Raw genomic sequence first — 20119 nt, forward strand, 5'->3', positions numbered from 1 at the left:
TGCGGAGTTGCTTTGTTATCAATGTGTACCCAGTACATTAACACTATCCTACACCCACTAGGGACAATTTTTACATTTATCCAGCCAATTAACCTACATACCTGTACGTCTTTGGAGTGTGGGAGGAAACCGAAGATCTCGGAGAAAACCCACGCAGGTCACGGGGAGAACGTACAAACTCCTTACAGTGCAGCACCTGTAGTCAGGATCGAACCTGAGTCTCCGGCGCTGCATTCGCTGTAAAGCAGCAACTCTACCGCTGCGCTACCGTGCCGCCCATCACTTGGACTCACTCCATCTCTAGCTAACAATTGGCCTATCAGGGAACCTCCCTGCCTGAGGTTACCTGTTGCCAGCCACGATTTATCCTGGTTTTTTTCTCGCTTCCAGTCCCCCCCCCCCACCAGCTCCCTGCCCCACCATTTCAATCTGTCTGTAGAAAGGATCCAACCCAAAACGCCACCTCTGCATGTTGTCCACAGACGCTGAGTTACTCCAACACTTTGTGTCTATGTTCAGCAAGGTAACGTGACTTTCCTCCATTTAGTAAACCACAATTGTATTAAATTATTTCAAGGTAAAAAATCAGCATGTCTCTTTAGCTGTGGTTATTATTCTTGCCACAAGATGGAGATAAAGCTACTTTATAAAAATTTACACAGTCAGTTAAAGATCATCAGGGGATCATTAAAGACTGTTATTTTTTGCCACTAGTTAAGTAACAGCTTCCCACTATTAATGCCTGCCATTTTATGGGAGGGTGAATCAGTAAAAGTGGATTTCCTCCAAATTTCACAAGGGAAATGTTTCTCCTGGAGTCGGTCAGGTGATTGGTGCCTCACCAATTACTATGGTGGATCTTCCATGGTGTACAAGGGCTTGGGATATGCAAGTGTCACAAGGACTGCACAGTGGCACAGCTGGTACAGCTGCTACCTCACAGCACCAAAGACCCGGGTTCGATCCTGACCTCAGGTGCTGTCTGAGTGCAGTTTCTCTGTGACCACATGGGCTTGCTCTAGGTGCTCTGGTTTCCTCTCGCATCCCAATAACGTGTGGGTTTGTAGGTTAATTGGCCTCTGTAAAAATTGCCCCTGTTGCGTAATGCAACAGTGTGAGATGTAGTACTAGTATAAACAGATGCTCAATGGTTGGCATGGACTTGGTGGGCCGAAGAGCCTGTTTGCATGCTGTATCTCTAAACTCAACTAGACTCGATTAGACTAGACTAGACTAAAGACAAAAATGTGAAGAAGGGTCTTAATCCAAAATGTCACCTACTCATTTTCTCCAGAGATGTTGCCTGACCCGTTGAGGTACTCCAGCATTTTGTATCTATCTTCGGTCTAAACCATAACTAAATTTTTCCCAAATCTGGAGTAGGGGTATTTTTTTGGGGAGTTTTAAAAAAAGAAAAACCCCTGTCTTTCACCGTACCTGAGCCAGGAGTGTTTGATGAAGGATTGAAACACAAAGCACATGAAACACATAACTCAGCGTGTCAGGCAGTGTCGCTGGTGGTAATGGACAGGTGACGTTTCGGGTGGGGACCCATCTTTAGAGTTTCATAAAGACACAGGTTCCAACATTGATGACTGTTCCTTTAAATCTTACCTTAACCTTTCTCTTTTACTGCAGACTCCGATAATACTGACACCAAATACCTTGCCGTCAGCCATCCACTTCTGGAGCACTCTTAGCCCAATAGCTCCAATGAGCCCTGCGAAATTCTCGTTTCAGGTAAGAGGCAACGCCAGACTGATTGGGGGAGGATAGACACAAAAAGCTGGAGTAACTCAGCGGGTCCAGCAGCATCTCTGGAGAGAAAGAATGGGTGACGTTTTGGCTCGAGACCCTTCTTCAGACTCCACTGAGGAGATTTCACAGTGGAGCAGGCCAAATGTGTAGGAAGGAAATGTAGATAGACACAAAAAGCTGGAGTAACTCAGCGGGACAGGCAGCATCTCTGGAGAGAAGGAATGGGTGACGTTTCGGTTCGAGACCCTTCTTCCTTTTAAAATAAAGATGGAGGCGCAGGCAGGTAGCGAGAAAACAAACATGGCTGTGGTAGCGGGTCTGGGTTAAAGCGTGGTCGTAGAGTTGGAGGGCAGGAGGAATCACAGAGGGGGAACAGTGAGAGAGGATGGTGCTGAACACTCGTCAGAGAGAGGAGGAGAACTTCTTCAAAGTAGACACACCTTGAGGAGATTTCGCAGTGGAACAGACAAAATGTGTAGGGAAGAACTGCAGATGCTGGTTTAAATCATACTGGATTACACTGAAGATAGACATAAAATGCTGGAGTAACTCTGCGGGTCAGGCAGCAACTCTGGGGAAAAGGAATAGGTGACGTTTTGGGTCGAGACCCATCTTCAGGTGGGAGGGTTTGCTGAGGATTTTGGGAGGAACTCTCGCATGAGTTTGGTGGAAGGCCAGAGAAATGGCGTCTTAGCTCATTCACGCTGGTTCCGCTTGGTTGATAGGACAGAAACAGAGAAGCTGAGATCCAGAGAGGTTGAGATACTAGGAGGGTAGATGTGGATACAGTAGCTGCCATGAGGGCAAATGCAGGTCGAGTTACCACGGGAGCATTGTTGGTTCCATAAGAACATTTAAAAGGCATTTGGACAGGTACAAAGGCAGGAAAGGTTGAGAGGGAAATGGGTCAAATGCATGCAGGTGGGACTAGTGTAGATGTTGGTCGGTATGGACAAGTTGGGCTGAAGGGCCTGTTTCAATGCCGTATGATCCTATGACTCTAAGAGGGCAGATGGTTTATTGGACTGGAGATCCAGGGGAATAAGTTCCATGATAATCATTTGGTTGATTATCACTTGAGATGAGAAAAAATTATTGTAACAAGATGAACTGCACATTTTTGAATTCTTTACACCCGAGGGATGTGGATTGTGTCCAAAATGGGGACTGATAGGTTCTTCAGATTCTCAAGGAATCAGGGATATTGGATTATGGTGGGAAAGTAGAATCAAAGGCAGCTTCAATTTTAATTAGGTGCAGGCTCAAGGGTCTGGGCTGGTCCATCTTACGCTGCTCCTAAAGTTACGATTGGAAAAATCAGAATGGAGGCACAGTGACGCAGCGGTAGAGTTGCAGTCTCACAGCGCCAGAGACCCGGGTTCGATCCTGACCTCGGGTGCTGTCTGTACAGAGTTTGTACGTTCTCCCTATAGCCATGTGGGTTTTCTTCAGGTGCTCCAGTTTCCTCCCACACTGCAAAGAAGTGCAGGTTTGTAGGTTAATTATTTCTGCCTAGTGATATGATTGATGGGACAGGACCCTTTTTCAAACTGAATGTAATGGGGGGAAGGAGAAAGGTGGACAAAAGAAGTAGTGAGCAGGACAAAGCCTGGCAAGTGATACATTTTGAAGAAGGTCCCGACCCGAAACGTCTGAAGAAGTGTCCCGACCTAAAACATCACCCATCCTTTTTCTCCAGAGACACTGCCTGACCCGCTGAGTTTCCCCAGTACTTTGTGTCGATCTTCGGTATAAACCAGTATCTGCAGTTCTTTGTTTCTATACTGAGTGATAGGTGGATACAGGTGAGGGGAGGGGGGGGGGGGTGATTGGCAGATGGGTGGGCAAAGGCTAGAAATGAAAAGGAGACAGAAGGGTATCAGGTAAGGAGGTCAAGAGGCGTGAAATGTAAAGTCAGGTGGAGGGATATAGGTGGAAGTGGATGGGCCTGGGGGGGGGGGAGAGAAGTAGGTGGCATAGTGGGAAAAATGGTTGTGCACACGGGTGGTGCCCAGGAAAGAGTGATGAGGAGGGGGGAGAGAAAGGTGGGGGGCATTTGGTCAGCCTTGATTCCACTGAAGGTGGGATAGGTTTGATGAGCTGAATTGCTTTCTCTTGTGGCAAGTTGATCATATTTCTCTCTTTCAGTTTCCGTCAGCAGGGAACACCCAGATCCACATCCCCATTGCCAGTATGGATGGACTATCCACGCCCATCCTCTCGTCGCCCGCCTTCCAGAAACCTTGAGTGTGTTTGGCTGAATTCGAAGTTGATGGAGCAGCAGGCGGACCTGATATCCTCTCATCGAGCACTGGACCCAGAGGTTGCAGCGGTGTCAGAGGGGACAGAAGAGACGGGATCGGACCCTTTGCACAAAGGTCTTCAGTTTGAGGACTGACGTGGAGGATAGTCTCCCGTTCATCGTCAAGGAGGGTTGTTGGAGCTCTGCGGTGGAGTGAGAAGGAAGGATCTCCTCAACCTGAACTTCTGTGGATTGAATGGTGCACCTGAACCCTTGCAGGTTCAGACCAACTTAATTAAGGGGGAGGGAGGGGAGTCGCCAACATATTGGCCACCCGTTGTTGACGCTGCCAATAATATGCACGGATAGGGGCAATTAGAGTACGCGGTGTGGCTGTGACGCTTCACTGACAACTGAGGCTCTGAGGTGGAAGGTTGTGGGTTCAAGTACAGGTCCTGCTCCAGTGATCATAGGAAGTATAAAACCCTCTGTTATTGCAAGGCAGTGCCATGCTGTTGGAAGTGCTGACCTCAAGGTTAGTTGTTAACTTGAGCACCACTTGCTTGTGTGGAAGAGGGACAGATAGTCCTTCCTGTAGAAGCAAAGAACTGCAGATGCCGGTTTATACCAAAGATAGACACAAAGTGCTGGAGTAACTTTTCGGCTTTAGACTTCAGAAAAACAATGCGGAAATAGGCCCTTTGGCCCACCGAGTCCGCGCCGACCAGCGATCACCTCACACACTAGTGCTATCCTGCACACTAGGGACAATTTACAATTTTACTAAAAAACAATTAACCTACAAACCTGCACGTCTTTGGAAACCGGAGCACCCGGAGGAAACCCACGCGGTCACATGGAGAATGTGCAAGGTCCATACAGACAGCACCCGTGGTCAGGATCGAACCCGAGTGTTTGGTGCTGTAAAGCAGCAGCTTTACCGCAGCGCCGGTCCCAGAGGCCCTCGATCTGTTTCCTGTACTTTGTCTCATCATTATTGTAAATCCAGTATCAAAGACACACACAAGTGCTAGAGTAACTCAGCGGGTCAGGCAGCATCTCTGGAGCAGAAGGATGCGTGACATTTCGGGTTGGGGCCCTTCTTCAGACCCTTCCTTCCTGTTACCCTGAGCTAGGTTTTTGTCGCGTAATCAATATTATCTGGGCTCCTCACTTTGCTGTTTATGGGAGCACGGTGTGCACACATTGGCCTCTGCATTTCATTACGTGAGTGACAATAGTTCAAAGAGGGCTTCCCAGGATGTTATGGACTGGGATATCCTGGGAGGGATGCTATAGAAATGCAGATCGTCCTCTTGGTACCAGGTCACAAGCGTTTCAGCTGTGAACTGGTAACCACAAGCGGCATGTACACTTGAGCAGGTATCTTGAGGAGAATTAGAATCATTCATTGACTATGCCGTACAAGGAAGCTCTTCAGCCCTTTGTTTAGTTTGGTTTAGTTTAGAGATACAGCGCGGAAACAGACCCTTCGGCCCACCGAGTCCGCACTGACCAGCGATCCCTGCACATCAACACTATCCTACACACACTAGGAACAATTTACATTTATAACCAAGCCAATTAACCAATAAACCTGTACGTCTTTGGAGTTTACGAGGAAACCGGAGCTCCCGGAGAAAACCTACGCAGGTCACGGGGAGAACGTATAAACTCCGTACAGACGGCACCCATAGTCAGGATTGAACCCGGGCCTCTGGCGCTGTAAGGCAGTAACTCCACAGTTATGCCGCTGTGCCGCCCCGGGATATCATTCGGAGAACCACATGGTAGTTGGTAATTTTAAAGGTAAGTAATTAAATAAATCAGCAGCAACGAAAGTGCTGGAATGTTTTAAAATCGTGTCATAGCTCACTGCTGTCCTTCAGATATGGGTCTTCCCAGTCTTTATTTCCCTTCATGATTATCTTAAATTTGTATTTTATCCAACTTATACCTCACACTCTGACTCTGGGGTCTACAGAATTATTTGCAATCTATATATTTTAGAGTATATGGGTTCAGTGGAGTCAAAGCACCAAGCAACTCAGCAGGGCAGGCAGCATCTCTGGAGAGCAACTCAGTAGGTCAGGCAGCATCTCTGGAGAGCAACTCAGTAGGGCAGGCAGCATCTCTGGAGAGCAACTCAGCAGGGCAGGCATCTCTGGAGAGCAACTCAGTAGGACAGGCAGCATCTCTGGAGAGCAACTCAGCAGGGCAGGCATCTCTGGAGAGCAACTCAGTAGGACAGGCAGCATCTCTGGAGAGCAACTCAGTAGGGCAGGCAGCATCTCTGGAGAGCAACTCAGTAGGGCAGGCAGCATCTCTGGAGAGCAACTCAGTAGGGCAGGCAGCATCTCTGGAGAGCAACTCAGTAGGGCAGGCAGCATCTATGGAGAGCAACTCAGTAGGGCAGGCAGCATCTCTGGAGAACATGGAGAGGTGACGGTTTGGGTCTGGACTCTTTTTCAGGCGGAGTCTTGTATGTTCTCCAGTGATGTTGCCTGGCCCACTGAGCTACCCATACACTTTGTGTCTTTTGTTTTTGTAAGCCAGAATCTGTAGGTCCTTGTATCTCAGATATTGGACTCACAGGTGGCCCTTAGCAATCAGGGGTGGATAATAAATGATGACGACGGATGTTCCATTGCAACAAAACAAAAATGACATTGTTTGCAAAAGAACTTCTCAAAGCAGGAACCGGTGAGACAATAAACAAAGTGCTGGAGTTACTCAGTGGGTTAGGCAGCGTCTGTGGAGGGAAATGGATGGACGACGTTTCAGGTCGGGACCCTTCTTCGGACAACAAGAGCAGACTGATGATCTGATGGCTGGAACAGTCTCCTCCCGTGTCTTATCTGCGCGGCGATTTGAAGTTAGACTGCACTGTGTTTTCCAATGCATCGTGACTTTGGCAGCAAGAATAAGTGATGTGCGGAAGAGGTGTCTATTTATATAGCGGTGGTTTACCTACGGTGAACAGCAGCAGTGACGTACCACACGACTGGGTTGGCAGCTTGGGGCTCTGTGGTTTTATCAAAACTGCCAAACATGAACAAAAGTCAAGGATGGAAAAAGTAAATCAGCCCATCGAGCCTCTTCCATTACCGACTGAAAGTGGGGGCCATCACAGTGATGCAGCTGGTAGAGCTGCTGCCTCACAGCGCCAGAGGCCCGGGTTCAGGTTCAGCCTGTGTGGAATCTACACATTTCCCTGTGACCACATGGGTTTCCTGTGGGTGCTCCAGTTTCCTCCCACATCCCAAAGACGTGAGAGTTTGGAGGTTAATTGGCTGCTGTAAAATTGCCCCTAGTTTGTAGGGAGTGGATACGAAAGTGGGATAACACAGAACTATTGAGAACGGTTGATCGATGGTTCGAGTGGACTAGGTGGTTAAAATGCTGTATCTCTAAACTAAACTAAACTTCGCTTGGTATCCATTGGTACATTGGATAATCTTTAAAATGTTTGACTCAATTATATCACGATTAAAAAAGGCACAAAGTGCTGGAGTAACAGTGGATCAGGCAGTATCTCTGGAGAACATGGATGGGTGATGTTTCGGGTCGGGACCCTTCTTCAGACTGAACCACACCCTAACCACTCAATAACATGCGGATGATACCTGCGTGATATTTCTGACGTGCTTTATTGATCTGCCATTTTACCTTAAGGCATCAACCTTTGATGACCTCATTGTTTGCTCCTGGGTAGTCCAGCCTGTGATGATGTCATTGGGGCATGACCTGGTTGCACCTGTGCTGGGCCAGCACCTAATGACATCATCCGTGCTTGGTCGGCCATTTTAAGATGAAGGCAGACCCGAGGGGAAAGTGAACTCCATTGTCCTGGGCTGTGGGATCTAGAGCTCTTAATTAAGGTAAGACTTCAAAGGCAAAGTCATTTTTAAAGACTAATTCCAGAACATCAGGGAGCACAGTGCAAAATGCTTCAATGACCACAAAGTTCAGTATTTAAGTTTTGTGAGGTAACAAATAAAGAAATACTTGGAATTAACTTAAAAAAATATATATTTTTCAATAAATTGGGTCAAATAATTTTAGATGTAAGTACGTTGGTTTTTTTTCTCTCAATCGAGGGGTGTGAAGCCAAAGTCCAGATCTGCCAGGTGCAGGGTATTTGGTCAGCTTTGATTCCACTGAAGGTGGGAGAGGTTTGATGAGTTGAATGTCTTTCTCTTGTCCAGATCTGCCATGATCTCATTGGATGGCAAGAATAGATCTGAGGGACTGAATGTCTTCAGTTCAGTTCAGTTCAGTTTAGTTTATTGTCACGTGTACCGAGGTATAGTGAAAAGCTTTTGTTGTATGCTAACCAGTCAGCGGAAAGACAGTACATGATTACGTCTGAGCCATTTACAGTTTCTGGGGCATGACCTGGTTGCACCTGTGCTGGTTGGTACATGATAAGGGAATGACGTTTTGTGCAAGGTAAAGTCTGATCAAAGATAGTCCGAAGGTCACCAATGAGGTAGATGGTAGTTCAGCACTGCTCTCTAGTTGTGGTAGGATGGTTAGTTGCCTGATAACAGCTTCCTCCTGCTCCTGTGAATTCCTGACCCTCCTCGTCTTCTGTGAAAAGTACAGCTGGTAAAGTTTGCTTGTACAAGGTGCCTTATACTGGTAACTGGAGTGTCTCAACGGTGCATCACCTCCATCGCTTCTGGGTGAAGGCACACACCTCCTACCTGTGGAAGACGTGTAGAGACAGAAGTCCAAACGGAGTCCAAGTCTTATTAGGATGGAACCAAGAAGATTCTGAAATCAGACAGCGTTACAGACATTTATAATGAACCCACCTCCTCACCTGTGTCCAACTAATTTTTCGCTCTGAGGGTGGTGGGTGTATGGAACGAATCGCCAGAAGAGGTAGATGAGGCAGATGTTATAACAACATTTAAAAGACATTTGGACAGGACAGATTTAGAGGGTCGTGGTCCAAACACGGGCAGGTGCGACTAGTGTAATGCACAGAGTCTTTTATCCAGTGTAGGGGAATCAAGAACCAGAGGCTTAAGGTTAGACAGGAAAGATTTAATAGGAAACTGAGAGGCAACTTTTTCACCGAGTGGTGGGTATATGGAACGAGCTGCCAAGGGAGGATGTGGTTCAGGCAGGTACTATAGCGACATTTAAAAGATATGTGGGCAGGTAAGGTTTAGAAACACAGGCAAATAGGGGTGGCATGGATGGGGCATCCTCAGCATAATTGAGTTGGGCTGACGACTCTGTTTCCATGTTATATGACTACAATAATAAACCCATCACTTCCAGGCTTTGTCAATCAGCTTTCTACCTCCAACTACAATCAGTCTGAAGAAGGGTCCCACAAATACGGTGGTTTTTTTTTTTTTGCATTCAGGTTCAGTGAGATTATTGCCGTGTGTAAGTGCAACTGAGTCCATATGCAAGAGTCGTCAGGTTTTGGCGCCATTTTCACAGTCCCAGCTACAGCTGGCCATAAAGGCCCGTTGCAGCCGTCGCCTCCGTCGGGAATCGTCCCGCGAACCGTCATCCCTCTCCTCGCCCGCCCGCCCGCCCTCAGCCTTCGTGCCCCGGGGGCGGCTCCCACAGCTGACCTTGAGGGCGCGGGAAGGGAAGACCCTCGGGACCGCCTGTGGGTAACGGTGTGTGCACAGGGGCCGCCCCCTTTCAAAGGACCGGACTGAATGATACCGTTCAAAGAAAGTTGCAGCAACTTTCCTTAACTTGCAGTTGAACTCCAGTTCCTATCTTCCTCTCATATTTCAGATATTTGCAAAATCAGATACTTTATAAATTGATGACTAAAGTTCTGCTCATCAATATATCTTTTGTAACACATGTATATTATTACCAAAAATAAACTTTATGAATAGATTTATTTATTTGCAATGTTGTGTATGTTCCTGTAATTGGACGAGTGAATAGTTTCTTACAGAATACAAGCTGCTACCTATGTAAGTTGATTATTTGTGTCTCATTCCTATACACATGGAACCCTGTTACTGAGGCGCACTTTTTTAAGTGCCAATGAGAGATATTTTTGTAATTGTGCAATGATGGGTCCTATTAACGTCCTGGATAAAGCCAGTTAGATTAGATATAATGTGATTGAATGTGATACATTGCTCAAAATAGGGGAATTGAGAACCAGAGGACATAGATTTAAGGGGGGGGGGGGGGGGGGGGAGATTTACTAGGAACCTTTGCGTCCGTCCCTGGCTCAACTACCTCTTCAGTCAGCTTGTCCCATGCACCCAGCCCTTTGTGTGAAAAAGTTACCCCTCAGATTCCTATAAAATATATCCCCCTTCACCTATGATCTATGCCATCTGGTTCTAGATTCCCATACTCTGGGCAATAGACTATGTGCATCAACTCTCATGATTTTATATACATCTATCAATAATTATAAAATTATTATTCAGAAAAATCATTAATAATAAAAATATATAGTGGGGGAAAACCCCCCCAATCCCCTTGCCTTATCAAATGAATGATGCATCAGATAGGGCTGGTGTAAATACTTTGTACACAGCACTTCAGTTTAATATATTACTGAGTATTGATTCCAGGAGACCAGATTTGCCATTGACCAGTCTCCAGAACATTCCGTAACTCCCTCCCTGTTGCTGTAGAAGTATGGAATGTGCAGAATACTGGCACTTAATCAAGCCAGTCCTTCTTTAGGGCACTCTTGGCAAGCTCAGACCACGATATGGAGCATTAACGACCAATATTGCAATGTTCTTTGGTGGGAGCTTTCTCATAAAAAAAATCTCATCACTACATTCACTACATCACAGCAGTGAAGACATTTAAAATAAACTATTTGACTGCAAAACATCTGGAATGTTCCAAAAAGGACATCAAAGATGATCGAGATGGATTTTAATCCCGTAATAGTTTTGGGCCAGTATATGTTCTATGTGACCCACCTACACTGGCACAAAATGTATGCATGATGCATAATGACTCCAAGTTCAATTGCTTCAAGATGTAAATCAGGCACTGGTTTGTGTACCTGACTATTTTTGGTTAAACAAAGAAGTCATGTCCCGCTTTACTTGTTTGACATGTTGTGAATGCAATATCTTTTGGGGAGGGAGGGGAAAATTGATTTGAATTAGTTGTGTGTATTCCTTTTGTCTTTGGGCTCTTTATCCACAACCAAAATAAAGTGTATTTTTTGCTACCGTGTTGTTTTCATGGTTGTATTGTGATCTTAATTGCAGTAGGTAGGACTGAGTACTGACTAGTGCTGTAGTGAGTTCCAATCTGGCTTCACAGATTTAGCCACAGAGGACATGGAGAACCAATGCCACCGGCATAATCGAGGACCGCTCTCACCCTGGTCACTCCCTCTTCTCCCCTCTCCCATCAGGGAGGAGGTACAGAAGTGATTCAGGGACAATTTCTTCCCAGTGTGATCAGGCAACTGAACCATCCTATCACCTACTAGAAAACGGTTCTGACCTACCATCTACCACATTGGAGACTCATAGGCTATCTTTAATCGGACTTTACTGGACTTTATCTTGCACTAAACGTTACTCTATCTTGTACTCTGTGGATGGATTGATTGTAATTATGCCCTACATAATTACAATCAAGCCATCCACAGAGCACAGGATAAAGGGAATAACTGACTGGATAGCACGCAACAAAAAGGCTTTTCACTGTAGCTTGGTATTCTGACAATAAACTAAACTAAAAAGAAAATAGACCCACATAGATTGCACCAAGAAACCAGGATTGTTTCACGATGCCTTGAGCTTTGGGGCATCAATTGTACTATCTATGCCAATGGAAACCCAAAGCTTCCTCATTCATTCCTGAAGAAGGGTCTCGACCCGAAACGTCACCCATTCCTTCTCTCCCGAGATGCTGCCTGACCTGCTGAGTTACTCCAGCATTGTGTGAATAAAAACCTTCCTCATTCAAATGTCTTCTGGGGTTGTGGTGGCTGAGTGAGTGGAGAACCCTTCCTGTTGAAACAAATTGCAACCAGTAATAGAAATAAGGAACTGCATATTCTGGTTGTCTAAGAAGGAACGGCAGATTCTGGTTTACTCAAAAGATAGGCACAAAATGCTGGAGTAAATCAGCTGATCAGGCAACATCTCTGGAGAGCAAGAATAGGTGGCGTTTTGAGTCGAGACCCTTCTCCAGACCCAAATAGGTGACATAGGTGCATATTCTAATAAGGCCACAAAGTGCTGGAATAACTCAGCAGGTCAGGCAACATCTCTGGAGAACATGGATAGTGATGTTTAGTAGTCTGAAGAAGGGTCTCTACCCGAATCATCACCTATCCACGCTCTCCAGTGATGTCTGACCTGCTGAGTTGCAATTAGTGATGCTTTTACACTACTACCAACCGCTACATTTCAATAGATTGCCAGTTTTGTTGCCAAGATCTCTATACATCTTAGGAAATTGAAACATTGCAAATTGATAATTCCAGAAATTTAATTTTAACTTTACAATTCAAAATGAACACATAATTATAAATCTATTGCATTTTGAACAGTGTACTTCCAAACATGCTTTCCCTCCCAATCTCCTTTGCAATCTTCCATTTATTCTCTCTACCGGTTTTCTTGCCATGATTATAGATCGAGCAAAAGGTGTTTGGACAGGTACATGGACAGGAAAGGTTGAGAGGGGTATGAGCCAAATGCAGGCAAGTAGAACTAGTGTAGATGGAGCATCATGGTCGGTCGGCATAGGAGAGTTGGGTTGAAGGGTCTGTTTCCACGCTGTATGACTCTGACCAATGCACATGTGACAATAAGGCACCATTGGACCATTGACTCTATGACTCTATAAAAATATTGCCTCATTTTCATAAAGAATCCGTGCAGCCATTGCGGCTTCAGAGGACGTTAATGATAGAACCATTGATTCATATGAAGTGGGCTACATATTTAAGCAAGGAAAGTATAGCATTGTGGTTAAGTTACAAGATTGGCAGCCAGAGTTCCAGACCATTGATCCCGAGGCAAGAGTTCAAATCCAAACTCGGCAGGTAGGAAAATTAAATTCAAGTATTATTATTTTTTAAATCGGGCTTTCCAGCTGGTGGACCATTCTTTAAATATATATTTCACTATTGGGCTTCGGTAAAGGAAATCTAATGTCTTTGCCTGGTCTAGTTTGGCTTCCGTATGGCTCCAGACCCACAAATGTTAGCTTGGTTTGGGCACACTGAGGGTTTGACAGCAAATTCCTGCATTTCTAGCAATGTCGATTGCTCATGATGAAACAAATGTAAGCAGTTTGGCAAGATGGATTGACAGGGAAATGAATTGTGGACCAATAAATATCCCTCGTGTTTAAAGGGTGGATGTGAAAGTGGGATAACGTAGAACTAGCGTGAAGGGGGTGATCGATGGTGAGCATGGATTTAGTTTAGTTTAGTTCATTATCATGTGCAACGAGGTACAGTAAAAAGATTTTTGTTGCGTGCTGTCCAGTCAGCGGAATGATAATACATGATTAAATTTGAACTGTCCACAGTGTATAGAATGACACAGAATGATGGAGTAACTAGTCAGGTCGCATCGCTGGAGAACATGGATAGGTGACTTGTCAATTTGGGATTCTTCTTGCAACATACTATATGTTGTCTTAACTGTTTGCTGTATTTGCAGATTTACTTTCAATTTGTACATTAACCTCTCCCAAGCTATCACTATTTAAAAAATATTTTGCTGTTCTGTTTTTCAAAACTTCTCATTTAGCTCAGTTTAGTTTATTATTGTCACGTGTACTGAGGTACAGTGAAAAGCTTTTTGTTGCATGCTGTCCAGTCAGCGGAAAGACTGTACATGATCACAACCGTGTCGCCAACAGTGCACAGATACAGGGCAAATGGAATGACCTATAGTCCAAGATAACGTCCAGAAAGGTCCGATTACAGATAGTCCGAGGGTCTCCAATGAGGTAGATGGCAGCTTAGGACCGCTCTCTAGTTGTTGATAGGATGGTTCAGTTAGTTGAGTTGTGGGGTGAAGGGCCTGTTTCTATACTGTTTCTCTAAACTAATCTCTAAATTAAACTAAACATTGCCATGCTGAGTGCACAGAAAGGAGGATTTATTAACCTGAATTCAGAATATTTGGAATATTAGTTTCAGAATATTTGGAATTACTCAGGTATGTTACACTTATTCTGTTAATCATGAGGGGAATAGATAGGGGGAATGCACAGAGCCTTTTACCCAGGGTAGGGGAATAAGAGGACCAAGGTTTAATACTGTAAGAAAATAATTTATCTGTTCGTTTGCCCTCCGCACATGTGACAATAAAGTACCATTGAAGTTGAGAGGGGAAAGGAACCTGAGGGGCAACTTTTTCACACAGATGATGGTAGATATATGGAGCGAGCTGCCAGAGGAGGTAGTTGAGGAATTCGGGCAGGTATATGGATAGGAAATGTTTAGTGGGATATGTCCCAAGCGCAGGCAGGCGAGACTAGGGTGGATGGAGTATATTGGTCGGTGGGGGCAAGGTGGGCCGAAGGGGCTGTTTCCGTGCTGTATGACATTTTGACTCTAATGTTTTTGCCACAAGATGCTCTGCAAGTTGTACTCAATAGGTAAAAAGCTCTCGCTGAAATTCGGATCATATTGCAACCTGTTGTCTCTGGTCAGGACCTTCTGCAACTTAAGCCAGAAATACAGCTCTGCGTGAGGGTTGTGGGGCCAACTTAAGACCGAGGCCTTGCACAGTCTCTTGCGCAACTGCAGGTACTTTGACTTTCGCAAAGACTGATCCAGAAGGACCAGGACTATGACATCCACCTTGTCGTCTAACAGCCGCTGATGTGCGATGAAGAAGGCTTGTCTCAACTGGCCACTTACAAAGCAAGCTTTGGTCAGTATGAAGATGGTTTTCCTACTTTGGTAGATGGCATCGTACAAGTTCTCTATTGATGACTTTCCAGGAGTCCAATCTCTTTCCTCCAGGCAAAGGTTGAACCTGTGTTGTCCTTTCTTTTCAAGGTTCACCACAAGCTCGTGGTAGACCCAGTCAGCCACAGCATTGTGATTGGTGTCGAAGACTATAAAGGCGTCGTATTGCAGCTTCTCTGATGGAATTAACCTACCGCCTTTTAACTTGGCGGTGCACAGGTGGAAAGTGTACCAGAAATCCCAGCCAAACAGCTTGTGCAATATTGGCAGGGCCGTGAATGTTAGAGTCAGCAGGAAAGAGGCCACAAAGCCTATGCTTCCGTGGATTTTCTGGCAAGACAACGGGTCCGTCAGAAGAATGCTCTTGCCTTCTTGTGATTCTGGAAACTTGCACTTCCAAGCGGTGGTAAGTTCTGCCAGGGAAATATTCGTATCTTTGATGAAATGGAGAAACCAGTCAGCATCACAGGTGCAGCTGAAAGGATTGTCGGCAAGAGCCAGCACACTCAGCCCTTGCAGGAGTACAGAAGGCAAACTATTTATGTATAATGCTTTGATGTTATTCTGACTCAAGTCAAGGTAACGCATTGCTTTGGCCTGGAAGAAAAAGTTGCTGGGAAGTTGAGATATTTTGTTGCTCCGCAAGACAAGTTTGGAGAACGTTTCGGGAAAGTAACATGTTTTTGTGGGCAAACCGCGAAGTAAGTTTCGACTCAAGTCCAGAATTTCAAGGTTTTTTAGTTCTGATAGGTTATCCCAATTGAAAAAGTCAATTTGATTGTCATTAATGTAAAGCTCTTTCAAACTCTTTGGAAATTGAACCTCTGGAGGTACAGTCTTCAGAATATTCATCGAGATATCCAGGATGGTTAAGTTTTTAAGGTTGTGGAAAAAATCCCAGTAGGTATCAGTCCCACTCTCCCACATCACACTCAAGAAGTTTCCCCTGAAGTTCAACACATTCAAACTGCTACTGTTTAGCCGATGTGTGATCCGTTTTGCTATTTTGTTGTGCGCTAAACTCAAGCACCTTATGGAGGGCAAGTTTTCGATGAACTCAAACCCATGGCCCATGCCTTTCATTTCAAAAGTGTAACTATTGTAGCTGAGGTCCAGAACTTCGAGTGTCCGGATCTCTGAAAATGCCTCCTTAAAGTAGAAATCTATTCTATTGTGAGCAAGGTTCAGATACTTTAGGTTCTTCAATCGTTTGAACTGTGTGCCATCCAGTGCTTGCGTCAAGTAATTGGAATTCAGTAAAAGGCAGTGGATGTTCTCCAGTCCTTCAAAGTTGTCTGGTTTTATATCTGCTATATTGTTGGAGGACAAGTCAAAGACTTTCCCAAAAGAAGCGCAACTATCGTAGGAAAAGAAGGAGGACGCGCCTTTGGTTTTGGTTCTCGCGACGTTCTTGTAGTCGCCTCCTCTTCTTTCTGGGATGCGGTACACTCGACGGCTGGTGTCAACCGGGTCTTGATTAACCCCACCACTGCCATACAGATGGGGGCTGCAGTTCTGCAAGGAAAATGACAATTTGTTTTCCGAGAGCCCTATATATGTCAACGACGTCATATTCTCGAAGAGTTTAAGGTCAATATTTTTGATGAAATTCATTCGGAAATTTACCGACCGAATGTTGGGCATTCTGAGCAATGGCCAGATGCTTTTTTTATCCAAGGTGCTGAAGAAGAAACCATCGATCTGAAACTTTCTCAAAGTCCTAACGTTCTCCAGAGAAGGAGGCAAGACAAGGTGTTTGAAGATCACGAGCGGTTTGTAATTGTACATTAAGTTGAGTTCTTGCAGGTGGGTTAGATTTGCGAAAAAGGTGGCATTTGGAATGGCGAGGGCGAGAAAGTTGTCGGATAGGTCCAAGGATGTTATTTTTCCCAGTGACTGGAATAAGACATCATCCAAGTGCCTGAGGGAGTTGCCCCTGAGCACCAGAGTCTTCAATTTCCTCAGATAAAGAAAGGAATCGGGAGACAACTCGATAGATGTGTTGTTTTTGCAGGGATAGCAGGGCTGTGCAGCATGATCACACCGTTGGCAGTTCCATGCCAGGGAAAGATATTCCAAATGAACGAGGTTCTTAAAATCATCTGAGGAAATTTGTGGAATCTTATTCTCAGATAGCACCAGTTTTTCCAAGGATCTTGGAAGTCCTCGAGGCACGACCATTATACTATTAAAACTCAGGTCTAATGACTTCAGGTGTGGCATGTTCATAAAGGTGTCCTCGTTGAAAGTAAACGAGGCATTGCATGGATTTTTATAAAAGCAATTCTTACTAAAGTTGAGAAATTTCAGATTAACTAGATTGGAGACGTTTGTAAATTGCAATTCGATGATGTTGTTGAGCGCCAGGTTCAAGCCGATAAGGTTTGCAGGCAACTGTGGGATACTGGTTAAACTATTTCCAGTTAGATTAACTATTTCTAACTTGGAAAGGTGAAGGAAGGCTCTGGGCCTGATGATCAGTTTACAGTTCTGACCAGGTAAACGGAGTTTCCCAGGGCTGCAATTCATGCTCAGGTCGATCACCCGAAGGTTCGGCAGACCAGAGAACGCTTGGTCATTGACTTCTTGTAGAGAATTATCATTCAGCAGGAGAGTGGTGGCATTTTCTGACCCGATAATTGGCACCGAGGATAACTGCCTGTAGCTGCAGTCAATCTGTTTGGAGGTTCTATAACCATCGCAAGGCAAGAAGGCTGGAAAGTAACACCTGGCAGGGTGACGAATGAAAAGGGCAAGTAAAATGATAGTTTCTCCCATGCATCTCTTCCAAGCAGCCTATTACAAAGAAAAATTGAAATATTAGCAGATTTCATTGCAATCATCGAACTTCTAGACAATGGAGGCAAAGGAAGTGCAAATGATGGTTTACATGAAAAGAGATGGAAGTTCTGCAGTAACTCAGCATGCAAGGCAGCATCTCTGGGGAACATGGATAGGTGACATTTGGGGTCAGGCCAAAATGAGTATAGATGGAAGAACAAAAGGGGAACAACCAAGTTAAGTGACAAAATAACTTTATCACAAAGTGGGTATGCTTAATCTAAAAAAGATGCAAAGTGCTGGGTCAGGCATCATCTCTGGAGAGTAAATGGGTAGGTGACGTTTCTGGTCGGGTTCCTTCTTCAGACTAAAGCCTTTATCCAGCTGAGTTATTCCAGTGCTTTGTCTGATTTTGTGAACCAGCATCTGCAGTTCCTTGTGTCAACGTTATGCTTAATCTCAAATACACACTCTGAGGGTGGTTGATGTAGAAATCTGAACCCAATGACATAGATGTAAAATGAGGGGGGGGGGGAGAAGGGTAATTCAGCATTTCGTTCAGTGTTTAGTTCAGCGTAGTGTTCAGTGTAGTTATACTGGATGGAAACAAGCCCTCTGGGCCCCTGACCATCAATCACCCACGAGTGAGCATAGGGAACGAGTTGCCAGAGGAAGTGGTAGAGACGGGGACATTTACAATGTTAAAAAGAGTTTTTCCCATAAATAAACTATTTAGAAAAAAATATACACGTACAAAAAACTTCATACATTTCCAGTATCTATACATTCCACAGAGTCATACGAATTAGTGTTCGCACCTATCTTTACACAAAACACCCCTACCAGGCGTTGCCTCTGGGGTGATATCCCTCCTCTTGCTTGGGGGGTGTCCCCACCTCTGCCCCTCAACGTCCAACAACAGAAGGACTGCAGACAATGGCCCTCCCCCACCAGGGCTTCTGTGCATCCCTCAGCATGTACTCCTGCAGTCTGGAATGGGCCCGTTGGCAAGATCTGGATAGGTATGGGGGAGGGGGGCATTGTGGCACAACGGTGTAGTTGCTGCCTTACAGCAACAGAGACCTGACTTCGAACCTGACTGCTGTCTGTCCGGAGTTTGTACATTCTCCCTGTGGGTTCACCACATGGGTTTTCTCCTGGTGCTCTGGTTTTGCTCCCACACTCCAAAGGTGAAGAGGTTTGTGGGTTAATTGGCTTTGGTAAAAAAAAATTCTAAGTTTGCCCGAGTGTGCAGGATAGTGCTGGTGTATGGGGTGATCAGTGTGGACTTGGTGCGCCGAAGGGCCAGTTTCCGCTCTGTATCTTTAAAGTCTTAAAGTCTTAAAGGTACATGGCCAAAAGGTTTAGAGAGGTATGTATGTGTCAAATGCAGGGAAAATGCTGACTAGTTCAGGAAGATACTTGGGTCAGAATGGGCGAGTTGGGCAAAAGGCAGCGTTTCCATTCTGTATGCCTCTAGAGTAACAAGCTCCCACAAGCAGTCTGCATATTCATGCTGTCCACCTCCTCTGCTGTAATGTAATTTGCATTCCCACTTGCTAACTGTAATTCTAGTTTAGGTTAGAGACAGTATGGGAAGCTGTCCCACCGAGTCCGCGCCGACCAGCGATCTCCATACACTTGCACTACGCTGCACACTAGAGACAATTTGCAATTTTTACCAACGCCAATTAACCTACGACCCTGTACATCTTTGAAGTGTGGGACGAAACTGGAGAAAACCCATGCAGCCACAGAAAAGGTACAAACTCCGTACAGACGGCACCCGTAGTCAAGATGGAACCTGGGTCTCTAGCGCTGTAAGGCAGCAACTCTACCGTTGCACCACCATGCCGCCCCAATATGCTTGGATCCAATTTTCCTAACTGTCGTGTTTGGATTTGAACACTTGACTCAGGATCAATGGTCTGGAACTCTGCTGCTAATCTTGTAATTTAACCACAATGCTACACCCTCCTTCCTTTGTACCTACTGAATGTTTAAAATTGATGCTTCAAGCAAATAACTTTGCCTCTATAGTTCATGCACAAGGATGCCACTATGTTATTATGAATAGAGGGATCAAAACCCCTTTATCCATCAACTAGACTTTTCCCATTATCTTACTCCATCCTTGCCAAACCGAATAACTGCACACATTCTCCTGAAATCAAACCCTCCCTTTCTCCCCAGTCACTTAATCTGTGCGTAGCCTTTTGAAGCCTCCACAGCCTTTTTGAGATAAATGTAAAGAGAAGGGATCTGGGCAGTTGCTTGCATCCCTGTTGATGGCAGGAGAGAAATAGAGAGGGGAAAAAGCCCAAGGGATGATTGAACACTTGACTCATGATCAATGGTCTGGAACTCTGCAGCTGATCTTGTAATTTAACCACAATCCACAACCAGGGAAAGAATCG

The 20119-nt window shown here is 45.2% G+C and overlaps 1 protein-coding gene and 1 pseudogene across 2 annotated transcripts in view; one reads left to right on the plus strand and one right to left on the minus strand.

The window, feature by feature from the left end:
• The window catches only part of LOC144601790 (ETS domain-containing protein Elk-1-like), a 52491-nt gene extending 42336 nt beyond the window's left edge, over positions 1-10155 (plus strand). For both annotated transcript variants that reach the window (XM_078414210.1, XM_078414209.1), the window contains exons 4-5: positions 1639-1740; positions 3907-10155. In XM_078414210.1, the coding sequence (XP_078270336.1) occupies positions 1639-1740; positions 3907-4005 (201 nt within the window). In that variant the 3' untranslated portion in view covers positions 4006-10155. The remainder of the gene's footprint in view (positions 1-1638; positions 1741-3906) is intronic.
• Positions 10156-14357: 4202 nt separating this feature from the next.
• Positions 14358-17701, minus strand: LOC144601617 (toll-like receptor 7 pseudogene; annotated as a pseudogene).
• Positions 17702-20119: the final 2418 nt, after the last annotated feature.

The sequence above is a fragment of the Rhinoraja longicauda genome, chromosome 17 (assembly GCF_053455715.1).
Source record: "Rhinoraja longicauda isolate Sanriku21f chromosome 17, sRhiLon1.1, whole genome shotgun sequence".
Classification (NCBI taxonomy): domain Eukaryota; kingdom Metazoa; phylum Chordata; class Chondrichthyes; order Rajiformes; family Arhynchobatidae; genus Rhinoraja; species Rhinoraja longicauda.